We start from the raw sequence: 12,265 nt of genomic DNA, 5'->3' as shown, positions 1-12,265 counted from the left end.
AGTGGAACTCACCATCTCCAAACTCATGAGAAAAAAAAAGTGGACCCCATATTATCAAAATCAAGCAATATAAAAAAAAAAAGTGAACCCCATATTAAAAAAAAAGTGCTGACTTTGTATTCATAACAAACACTAATATAATAAAGTTTTAGATACGAAGCACAAACTACAATGTTATATTAATCGTGTTTTGAACATAGTATATGTATATATATTATATGCATAAAAATAGTACAAACTAGTAATGTCAAAAAAAAAAAGTGCATCCCATAAAGGGTGGACCTCATACTAAACAACATTAAGCAATATAACAAAAAAATAAATAAAAAATAACCCACCATCTCCAAACTCACGGTAAAAAAATTGGACTCCATATTAACAAAATCAAGCAATATAAAAAAAAAAGTGAACCCTATATTAAAAAAAAATAATGTAAAAAAAAAGTGCAGACTTTGTATTCGTAGTAAACACTAATATAATAAAGTTTTAGATATGGAATACAAACTACAATGTTATATTAATCGTGTTTTGAATATATATATATATATATATATATATATATATATATATATATATATATATATATATATATATATATATATATATATATGCATAAAAATAGTGCAAATTAATAATGTCAAAAAAAAAGTGCACTCCATATTAAAAAAATCAAACAATATTCATGTAATTTTCAAAGTATCTCATTAAGTCAATAATGATGGATTCATTGCCACGTGCGTATCAATCCATTAGTGGGAGCAAATAAAATTGCTTTTGTTCAAAAGGTTAAGTAGTCAAACCATACAATTTTTTTTTATATTAGCCTGAGATCTAATCTAGATATTAAACTGTTGTATTTGCTATTCCGCCATGTCATTTATTTGTTATGTTTACTAAAATAAATATACTTAAAATATTTATATTTTAAAATAAGATAAAATTTAATTACTTTTTTATTTTTATTCTTACTCTAATAAATGTGAAAATAGATTAATGTCGTAAAAAAAAAATATCAAATGGAGATCAAATAATGAATAAGGTAAATTAGTCAAATTATAATTCTAATCGAAGTTTTCTTAAAAAATCATGCAAAAGACAACATGACAAGTAAAATGAGCTAAACCGAGAATATTTACCAAAAATTAAAAAAATAGTATTTCTTCGTTTAAATAGGAAATCAATTTCTACTTTGTTTCGTTTTAAACATGTAAAATTAATTTAATAATTTGAATTAGAATTATCCAAATAAAATTTGATAAAAAATAATAAGTATTTTACACCTTTAAATTAATCGAATTAAAATTGAAAGTATCAACTGATGCTTAAATATTGCTATTGTTTTATCTCAAAGAGAGGAAAATAGTTTCCTTTTAAACAAGTCTTCTCTTTTAAAAAATATTAATAAATTTATCGATTTTGTATTCGTAGCAAACATTAATATAATAAAATTTTAGATACGGAACACAAACTACAATGTTATATTAATCGTGTTTTGAACATAATATATACTCTCTCTCTCTCTCTCTCTCTCTCTATATATATATATATATATATATATATATATATATATAATATTACTATTAAAAAACAACTACATACACATAAATGCATTATAATCTAAAATGCGCACGGGGCATAGGCCGTCTAGTACACTTACAATATATGATTTGTGATTTTAGCCCCAAAAAAAGGTATTATAACTATCAAAATTGTGGATCAAACTTCTTCACTTCCTGTTAGAGAAAAATCACACGAGATCATCTCCTCGTTACTAAGTCAAGAAAAAGTGTATTAATGATTGTTCAATTTGCATACTGGAATGTTCATATTTTATTCTTTCTTTCTAACAACAATAAAAATAACGGCACAAGGATCACAATTCAAAGCATAAAACAAGGAGCGCAACGGGCACTTTAAGTTAAAATTGTGTGGGAAAAAGCTTCGGTCAAATTATCCAATACATAATTATCAGTTTGCCAACAATAGAAAATAGGGACTCATTAACTAACAACAACTGAACGTGGAGTTTGACATTATTATTTTCTGGCTTCGTTTATTGGCTCAAGGTAAATTTCCGTATCCGATGCGTCTTCATTTAATTTAGTCAATCCACCATAGCTCTCAACAATGTTAAAACCAAAAGCCACAACCTAGTGGTTTGTAAACTAATGGATTTAATTTATGTACTTTGCACGTGTTGAAAATTGTTATACAATATTATTTTATTGAGAGTTGCTAAATGGCCACACCAATTTGATCCAAATTTGGCCACACTTATGTAAAAATCACCATAACTTTTATTGTACAATTTTAAATTAAGATAAACTTAGAGAAGAAAAGATAGAAATGACATTAAGTAAGCATAAAGTATTAAATTTGACCTAAATAGTCATATGAATTTAATCCATTTGGGTCATTGTGGCCAAAATAATGTGACAAAAAGACCTTATTGTTATTTTATTCATTTAAAAGTCAACTTGACATAATTACGTTATTACATTGTCATAATTTTCACTAAGGTTCGGGGATTTAAAATATAAAGAAGAAAACAAAATAAAGAAGCCAAGAAAAATCAACATCTACTAAATAAAAAATTGACTTTGTATATGAAGTGTAGCTTTTGACAAATCTCTTTGTGGCCCTCCCCCAGCTCTGCCCTTGGTTGTGGCAGGTTACTCATCAATATTTTTATATCACCATTAAATACTTATTAAAGAAAGATTCAACACATCTATTCCGTGTTATCGGATTCAGTATGCGTAACTAGTTATTTATAAAGTTACTTTCAGCACTTAATGTTTATCAACTAACTCCAACGGGCTCTTAGCCACATGTCTTGATAGCGCATCGATTGGGATCAATTAACACCAATTCCAATTTGGAAGAACAAGAACAAGCAATTGAAATAGGAACTAGACCCAATACTTGACTAACAAAGGCGACATAATGTATAAATTTAAGCAAGAACCTTAGTATCTCACAAAAGAAAGGAAAAAGATAATACTCAGAAATCATAAACTTCAAATTCTGAGTCCGCCTTGTATAGACACAGGGATAGGGAGAAATTCCAATAGATAAATGTACTTTACTTTGATTAGTTTGCTTCAATGATATGGAGAGACAGAATGTGATGTGGAAGCACTACTATTAATAACCTTTCTGCTGATTATTATGTAACAGTAGGTAAAATCTTGGCAAACATATATGAACTTAGGAAGGCTATCAGCAGCCCCTTAAATAGTTTATAACTACTTCTTCACAAGACATAATATATAGCTTAAACTTGATGCAACTCCAACAGCAACTGTAGAACAGTATCACTAAATGACTGAACTAGAAAAGTAGACGATATCCGCAGCTTTCAGGCATTAAGAGATGAGATCAAAGCCCTGCTCCAGCAGACTTTGAGCTAATTTCTCATTAGCTGCTTCAGAGGGATGGAATCCGTCCCAAAAGACGTACTGTGTGGCATTGGAGCATGTCCCTATTGACCTGACATTGCAAAGGAATGATGTTTCTATCGTACCAGTCCCACAACAAGCTCTCCTTGATTCAAAGAATCCTATAGGGGTAAAAAAGTAGATTGTCAAAGGAAAATGTGATACAATAATCACATTTTTGGACCGCTCAAAAGAATAATAGCCAGCAAATGTATAGGTTTTGTATATTAAGTATAAATATACAGATGATGCACACTAGCTAACAGCCTGCCAGGCGCTACATCATAGGCACATTGAGATACACGAGATATACATATTGTATACAAAGAATATACGTTAAGTATACATATTATATACATAATGAGTGTATAGGTTTTGTGCATTTTGACTTGCGCCAGTAATTAATTTTGGCTGATGGGACAAAATTGAAAAAGTCCTACGTTAATTTTCCTCTTTGAATTTGAACGACAATAAATCCTCCCTCCACACCGAAGAAAAAAGAAAGAAAGATTTAACAGCCTTTAAATGCGGATGGATTTTTTATTTAGGAACTTTGAGTATCTCCTGATCAGTAGCATATGCAGAATTTTTCGTAAGTGGTGTCACTATTAAAAAAAGTGAACAAATGAATAAATCGCTACAACAATCATAGGTTTAGCTACTTCACCAAGTGCACCTGTTCCTTCTAGTCCGTCAATTTATCAACCCCTTAATTAGGTAAATGATGGATAAATTTATGGTTTCTCCTTTCTTTTTCGTTAAATTAATCTACTTTATAATATTGCCTGATTGATGTTCAATGATCAGTATAGTCAAGACGAAACAGAAAATGTGTTTCAGCATATTACCGCTATCTGCTGGTTTAGTGATCATATCGAAAAGAGGCTGATAGATGTCGAAGACAACAAGTTTGAGTCCTGGAAGCCTGCTCCTCAAATTATCTGATGTCCTGTTGAGCTTGCTGTTGAAGAAAACAGCATCTTGGTTCAATCTAGCAACACATTGATTGCTTCCTCTACCAAACAAAGTAATGGCTGCTGGCAAACAACCCGTTGGTGGCAGAGTTGTGACTCCGATTTTCCTTACTCCCATACTATAGAGGTTCTGTTCATACATTGCTGCTGATGTTAAAATACAGATTATATTTTCAACCAACAATTAAAATAAAGATTGTCATATTTAGCTACAGTGTGATCTGATTTTGTTTATGAGCAATTCATCCATTCCATTGCAATCCAAGGTTTCAGTAAGTTGCTACTCTCTCGGATCCGTTTTACTTTATATGATGATGTTTGACTCGGTACGAAGCTTAAGGAAGAAAGAAAGAATTCATAGAGGTGAATGTGTCATAATATTAGAGGTGAATGATTAAAGGTGTCCGTTTATATTTGATAAGCATGACGAGGTTGATCCCTCTTTCAGTAAGACTCAGCTATGGCTAGCTCTCACCATTTAAGAATACAAAAGAAAGTAAAAAAGAAGGATCTTTTAATGAACAAGACTCAATCTAGATCTGAAGTATCAACTCGAACAAGTATTGAACTAAAAAAGTTCCTTGATTTCGATATGGTTTGCCATCTAAGATAAATCTATTGTTTTGTTTTGTTACATAAAGTGCTTTAGTCCTTGTAGATTAACATGTCAAGGCATTTTTAAGATTGTAAGATCATGTAATTAGGGGTAAAATGAAAAGAGTTCCTAAATTTAAAAAGGTGTCATTTTTTCTAAACAGACTAAAAAAGAAATAGCGTCATATAAAATGAAATCAAAGGAGTATTCGGGCAAAGTTTCTATATCCCTATTTGCATTTCTTAATAGATAAGATATGATGCCTACAAATTTCATGCCGAATGCATCAATCCATTTAATCAGTGGCGAAGCTACTGTTATTCGAGGGGAGTCAACTGACATCACCTTTACCAAAAATCGTGGCTCACCATTGCATAAAATGACGGTTTACTAGTGATGGTAATTTCACGAATCTTCAATCAACTTGCATTTTATCACATCAAAGTCACTAAACTATTTTTTGTTACATAAAAATACTCAACTTCGCCCAAGTATAGAGTTAAAAATAAATTACTTAATTAGGAGAAGAGGAAAAAAAAGAACCTGAACAAATGTAGTATAAGACTGCATAAGCATGTCCGAAAACCGATCAGGTGAGACGATCCTGTTGAACATTGGATTAATATAATAGTTTTGAATAAAATCACTGCTCCCTGCACTTAATAGATGGATTCCTCCTGAGATTATGTTATTAGCTTGGGCCCTCCCCACTAAATTCACTACCTTTCCTTGCCAATCCCTGTAATATTCTAGCTGCTGTGCCAAGGTAAGTGCACGCTGCATACAGTATATTTCAAGTTAATTATACACGAGACCATAAGATTTCATTCGGGTTATTAACTTATTCACATAAGGTCTCTCGATATTATCTATTACTTTATAATGTAAATTGTAAAGCTCTTGACCATAAAATAACCACTAAGAATTGTGGTGAATGGGTATGATCTATCCATCCTTCATTAGCACGGCACTAATATGGATTAGTTGGGTCCACCAAGGTGGTACCCGGGCACGGTGCGAAGTTTGAAAAAAAAAAAGGTCACAAAATTATTTTTTGTCGAATTAAAGTAATTGAACTTTATCTATTATAGTATGAAAGTCACAAGAATATTTGTTTATCACAATTAAAAAAGTTGCTGAACTATGTGTGACTTGCTCAAAAAATATAAAACTACAGCAGTTCAGATTTTTTGGCTCAAAAAGAAATACGAATGATAGAAAATAAAATAAAACATTATTTTGTAAATTTTTTTACTTCCCATATTATCTAAAATGAAAGAACTAAAAACAATTTAATGAAAAAAAAAAAAAGAAGAAGAAGATTATTCATCGTCATAAATCTGATGTTTAGGTCATTTGTATACGCTAAACATTTCTACATACAGTTCAGTTACTTTTATGCGACAAAAATTAATATTTTCACGTCATTGTTATAGTGAACAAAGTTAAGTTTTTTTAATATGACAAAATATAATTTTGTGATTGCACTATCACGGTGACTAAAGTTCAATTATCATGCATAAAATTAACTCAAAAACTTCAAAAGAAGATTAAAGAAACTAACATAAAGCTGAGGAGTCCTTTCATAATAACCGGAAGCAGCAGAGGCAAAGTTGACACCAGTGAGTATATTTCTCCCTCTAGCCTCTGGGCTAAGGTAAGCTGGTGGGTAGGTAGTGAACCCAAGATATTCAGCTGTCCATAAATAAGACATGCAACTATGAGAGAAATGAACATAAGTTGAACTAAATCCATTACTTTCGATACAAAACATAAATATATGTGCAAAAAATAACTAATCTATCGATACATACTGTATTATAAACTCCTATCAAATGTTCAATGGATTCAGCGGTAAATATTTAAAACTTGAATCTATCTTGAATCCGCCCCTACATAATATAGAAAAACTTAATTGATTTACTGAAGCTTTTGTACGCATGCAGGGGCGAACCTAGTGAAGAACCTGTGTGTTTCATCCAAATAAGTAACTTTGGCTTAGACCATGTATATGTATTAAAAAAAAACTCAATAATAGATTTGGTAAAGACACCAAACTTATAAATTTCAAATTTTGAATCCGCGTCGAATGTATATTACCAGTGAAGTCAGTGGCCAGCTTTCCATTGCAGAACCTTCCGGTGGGTCTATGTGTAACAAAATCTCTTCCATAAGGAAGAAAATTTGCCTTGATGAGAGTAGTTAAATTGTTATTATTTCCAACATCAACTACAGAGTCACCAAAAATGTTCAATGCTGGAACAAGAGGATCCCCATTCACTACATAAAAAACTATAACAAGAAAAATAACACATTTCAAGAACCTCATATCTTTTTCTTTTTTTTTTCAAGTGATTTTCTATTTTTCCCTCACTTTTTTTTTCTTCTCTTTTTTTGGTGGGGTGTGGAGGAGAATTTAAGAAGAATTGGAATAAGTAAAGGTCAAAAAGTGAAATAACTGATGGATAGAAAGTTGATAGTTTCCATGTGAGTATGGGGCATGTTTGGCACCTCTTAATATAAAGCTAATGTTTGAATATTGACATTATTAGGCGAATTTATAAAGCTAACTGCTAAAAAGCTTGTTTCTTTTTTGTCCTTTACTGTGAGTTTGTTTAGGAGTATGAGTGTGACGAATTTATTTTTAATAAAGGCTTAGCTTAAGATACTTTTTCAGGAAAACTGAAAGCAAAATTTGTGTGACACACAGAAAATTTGCTTTAGCTTGACGACTGGTGATTTCAAGTGGATACTTATTTTTGAAGAAAAAGAAATGTTTTTTGACGGCTCAATTTGAGAATTATAACTTCTATCTGTCCATAGTGAACCTACTTTAATTAATTAAATTTATGTGAAGGAAATTAATATTGACACACACAAATGAATAATATATCGTGGCATAAATGCTAGAGAAGCTCGAGGTTAAGGATAGATATTTGAAGATATTCTCGCCGCCACCCCCCAACACCACACCCCCCCATCCGCCCGATGGGATATTTGGTCATATATATGGAATGGAGGGAGTACTATATAGTTAACTGACAGGAAGTGAATAATATTTTTGTGAACCGTTATGTGTATATACACAATAGGTCGTCACTGTTTGAAAATAGAAATTGATTTGGGACAAGAAGTAAAGCCTTAAACCGTAGTAATTACCAATCCAAACTTATAAGTCAAATTATGGTAAGAGGCTAGTATAACGAGTCCGAAATCAAAATGCCCCCCAAAAAAATTATGTGGAACCAAAATATCTCAATAAAAAAAAAGTGATAAAAATACTTTTAGCGTAGTAAAAATTACTACGCTAAAGTAGTTCACGGAGACGGAGCCGTTAACTGCTTAACTTTTTTGTATAGAGCAGTAAAATAGCGACCACAAAAAAAAAATTGGCAAACTTTTTTTTTTTGCAACACTTAGTGTGTTTTTTCATACTTTGATCAACGATTAGTCGTGTGTCAAGACTCCGAAACGTCAATATTTTATATAGAGCCTGATATTTTTTTTTTGCGTAAAATAATGTAGGCTCAATACATCAAGGATATGTATACGTTCAGATCGTCATTTTAGGGGTTGAAAAGGTGTCCGAAGTAAGTTTTGTTTGAAAAAACTTAGTGTTTGACTATAAGGTTATTTTAGTCAACTTTATATGTCGAGAAAATTAGTCAGCTTTATTTTCAAAAATTGAAACCGCAGAAGTAAAATTGACATTCACATCTTATAAGTAAATAAAACTGAAAATTTCACGCCAATTTGGGGAAAAATTGAAATTGAATGGGATAAAAGGTGTTTTTTTAAAAATCGGTTCGGCCAAACCACCTTGCGGCAGTTTGTCCGCATAGATCTCGAAAAAATACGCAAGTTCAAAACAAACAAAAAAAACGCGTAAAATGGACGCCCGAGCGTAAAGTTATGACCATCTAAAGTTTGACCACTTTACAACTAGTTTTTCTCCCTATATTTTTTAGAATTATATTTATATTCAAAATAAAGTTATGTCTTGATTAAAAAATAACACGCTTAAATCAAAACCTTAAAAAATAAAACACTTAAATCTTAAACAAAACTTACTTCGGGTACCTTTTCAACCCCTAAAACGACAATCCGAACGTTTACGTATCCTTGATGTATCCTTCAAAATAAAGTTATGTCTTGATTAAAAAATAATACGCTTAAATCAAAATCTTAAAAAATAAAACACTTAAACCTTAAACAAAACTTACTTCGGGTACCTTTTCAACCCCTAAAATGACGATTCGAACGTTTACGTATCCTTGATGTATTGAGCCTACATTATAGTACGCAGAAAAAAATATCAGGTTCTATATAAAATATTGACGTTTCGGAGTCTTGACACACGACTAATCGTTGGCAAAGTATGAAAAAAACATTAAGTGCTGCAAAGAAAAGATTTATTAAAATAAGATGTTGCGATCTTTTTATGGAAAAAAACACTAAGTGTTCTTTAAGTGTGTTATTTTTTAATGCGTAACTTTATTTCGAATATGTTGCAAAAAAAAAAAATTTGTAAATCGGATGTCCGAGCGCAAAAAACCGCGTATATTCAAAATAAAGTTACGCTTTAAAAAATAACACACTTAAATCTAAACCCTAAAAATTAAAAACTTTAAGCTAATGAGAATAAGTCTTCAAGCAAAAATGGACGTGTATGTATATAGAACAGTTAAACCTAAAGTTTACAAACAAAACTTACTTCGGGCACCTTTTCAACCCCTAAAATGACGATCCGAACGTTTACGTATCCTTGATGTATTGTGCCTACATTATTGTACGCAAAAAAAATATATCAGATTCTACATAAAATATTGACGTTTCGGAGTCTTGACACACGACTAATCATTGGTTAAAGTATGAAAAAAGCACTAAGTGTTGCAAAAAATAAAGTTGGACAATTTTTTTTGGTACTATTTCTATAACGCAGTATTTTACTGCATTATAGATTTTTTTTTCTAACTGCTTCTATAACGCAGTAAAATACTGCTAAAGCAGTTAACGGCTCCGTCTCCGTGAACTGTTTTAGCGCAGTAAATTACTGCGCTAAAGATATTTTTGTTATTTTTTTTGGGGGTATTTTGGTTGCACATGATTTTTTTGGGGGCATTTTGATTCCGGACTCCTAGTATAACTTGATAAAATCTTCATAGACCACTGTTCATACTCATGATAGTCCATCAAATTAAAGCATCGCAAATTGTGAGCGATAAAGACCCAAGCAACACTAGTAATTTGGATATATACGTCTAATTAAGAGAATTATTTTGTCATATTAATTAGTAAAAGGGATCGGATCACGCTTTGAGTAGCAATAAAATTGTACCCATGATTTATAGATCACGAGTTCAAAGTTGTGGAATCAGTATGTATCAGGATATACTATATCTATATTAAACTTTCTTAAAATGCAGCTCTTTATCAAAACTTCACATGAACGTGAAATGCTTCGTGCACTGAGTTACCCTTTATTTCGTCACACTAGTATTTAATTAGTAGGGCATTTATAAAGTCAATTGTGAAGAAGAAGAATCTTTGTACTACTCCTAGGAAAGGCGAAATGCATTGAATTGGGGAGAGTACTTCGCACAACTACCTTCAAGCTAAGTATTTATGAATCCAAACGCCCTGCTAATTATAATGAGATATCAGCACCCTCTTTATTGCTACTGTAAAGCTTCAGCCTTCAGCTACTGTTACAGTTTATCACTTCACAGTTTGTAGCATATCTAGTTTTTAATTTATTTATTTTTCTGTAAAAGAATATTGTTTTATAATTAGTTCACGCCCAATGCATCACCAACTTACACCAAAATAATGTTGAGCTTCAAATGCCTGACGTAATCATGTTCCTTTCTATTCCCCACGGTTCAAAATAAGTGTTCACTTAGTCTTTTTGACACCCTTAAAGAAAACGGTAACTCCTATAAGAAAATACTAATTTCTAGATAAAAAATATGTATTTTGACTAAACTACCCTCAATTAATACTCACTCCGCCCCAAAATATGTGTCATCTTAGCAAAAAAGAATTTGTACTAAAATAAGTGTCATCTTAAGAATTTAAGTGAAAAATTGGCAAGTGTTTCCAACTGTGCCCTTAGCATTAAAAAGTATCCCTCTTTAATATTGCTCAATTCTAAAACAAAATCTAATAAATAGGGTAGTTTAGTAAACTTCACATTGTATTTATTAATTTCTTAATGAGACACTTATTTTGAGACGGAGGGAATAAGACTCTTGCATATTTATGCCTTGAGTAAAGGGACAAATCTGAAAAATAAAGGTAATTACTTAAGTGGACATGAAACGGAGGGAGTAGAAACTTTATTTAAAAAAAAAAATTAACCAGCAAAATCCAACTTGCATTTTTCTTTAAAAACATTAGAAAATTGTATTACCACACAAGTATAGTACGTACATGCATTTTATACATATACACACACAAACTTATTAGTTTCTGGAACATAGTCTATAATACTGTTTCAGGTTATCAGAAAAACCTAGTTAAAATTTAAGTAAGACGAAAATTATTGTTATCACCAGTCTTTTATCATGTTACTTTAGACTTTTAATATTCCGGAGGACGCCACTAGAACAGTATATTTTAGTACTTTAAGAGGCTCATGATTTGTTTTAACGGGTGATTATGGGTTTTACAATCTCAGTTCCCAGCTTTCTGTTTAGACTTATTTATTTCAGTTTTATTGGTTACGATAACCTTTTTCAATTAAATCGGACAACACCACTAATTTTATTCCTCATGTTGGTTAGTTCAGGGTTCGCTTGACCGTTAGTTACGTAGGGTGTCAATCACGTACTTCCCTAATTTTGGGGCCTAACATTTTATCATTGTTGGGTGTGCGAACAAAATATCACATTGGTAGCTTAAAAGAAAAAAGAGTTATTTATAAGGTTTTAAATACTCTTAATGATGTGAGATCTTTCAAAAAAAACTGTGCGAGCTTGACCCAAAGCGGACAATATCACATTATATTAAAAGTATCTTTGGACTGTTTAGCCCCAAGATGGAGGAGAGTCAACGTGGCGGGACGAGTATGAAGATGGAGGAGTGTAGTGTGGGGCCTGGCTTAGTGCCTCGGTGGCACAAAGACATGTTGAATCTCTGACTCATGAGTTAGGCTAATGAGCCATATGTAACTTAGAAAGGTGTCGGATACTCTTAATGATGTCAACGTCTATAAAACTACCCCTGTAGGCGGTATCTGAATTAGATTACTCTTG

At 31.6% G+C, this 12,265-nt stretch overlaps 1 protein-coding gene across 1 annotated transcript; it reads right to left on the bottom strand.

Moving 5' to 3' along the window:
• Nucleotides 1-3,142: 3,142 nt before the first annotated feature.
• On the bottom strand, nt 3,143-7,437 carry LOC132606931 (GDSL esterase/lipase At5g03820-like). The gene is made up of 5 exons (XM_060320613.1): nt 7,110-7,437; nt 6,574-6,704; nt 5,553-5,786; nt 4,289-4,544; nt 3,143-3,562 (listed from the first exon to the last, which is right to left on the bottom strand). The coding sequence occupies exons 1-5, from the start codon at nt 7,336-7,338 to the stop codon at nt 3,369-3,371; spliced, it is 1,044 nt and encodes a 347-aa protein (XP_060176596.1). The 5' UTR covers nt 7,339-7,437; the 3' UTR covers nt 3,143-3,368.
• Between the last annotated feature and the right edge of the window lie 4,828 nt (nt 7,438-12,265).

This window comes from Lycium barbarum, chromosome 8, assembly GCF_019175385.1.
Source record: "Lycium barbarum isolate Lr01 chromosome 8, ASM1917538v2, whole genome shotgun sequence".
NCBI lineage: Eukaryota > Viridiplantae > Streptophyta > Magnoliopsida > Solanales > Solanaceae > Lycium > Lycium barbarum.
Note: the sequence above shows the minus strand (reverse complement) of the source record. Positions and strands in the feature narration are given on the sequence as shown.

What these genes read in the sequence shown, in the direction of transcription:
- LOC132606931 (XM_060320613.1), bottom strand. Translation starts at nt 7,338, where the DNA reads ATGAGGTTCTTGAAATGTGTTATTTTTCTTGTTATAGTTTTTTATGTA. An exon ending in GCTGGCCACTGACTTCACTG is followed by an intron (nt 6,705 to 7,109) that starts GTAATATACATT and finishes ATTTATGGACAG; the next exon opens with CTGAATATCTTGGGTTCACT. An exon ending in CTTATACTACATTTGTTCAG is followed by an intron (nt 4,545 to 5,552) that starts GTTCTTTTTTTT and finishes ATGTATGAACAG; the next exon opens with AACCTCTATAGTATGGGAGT.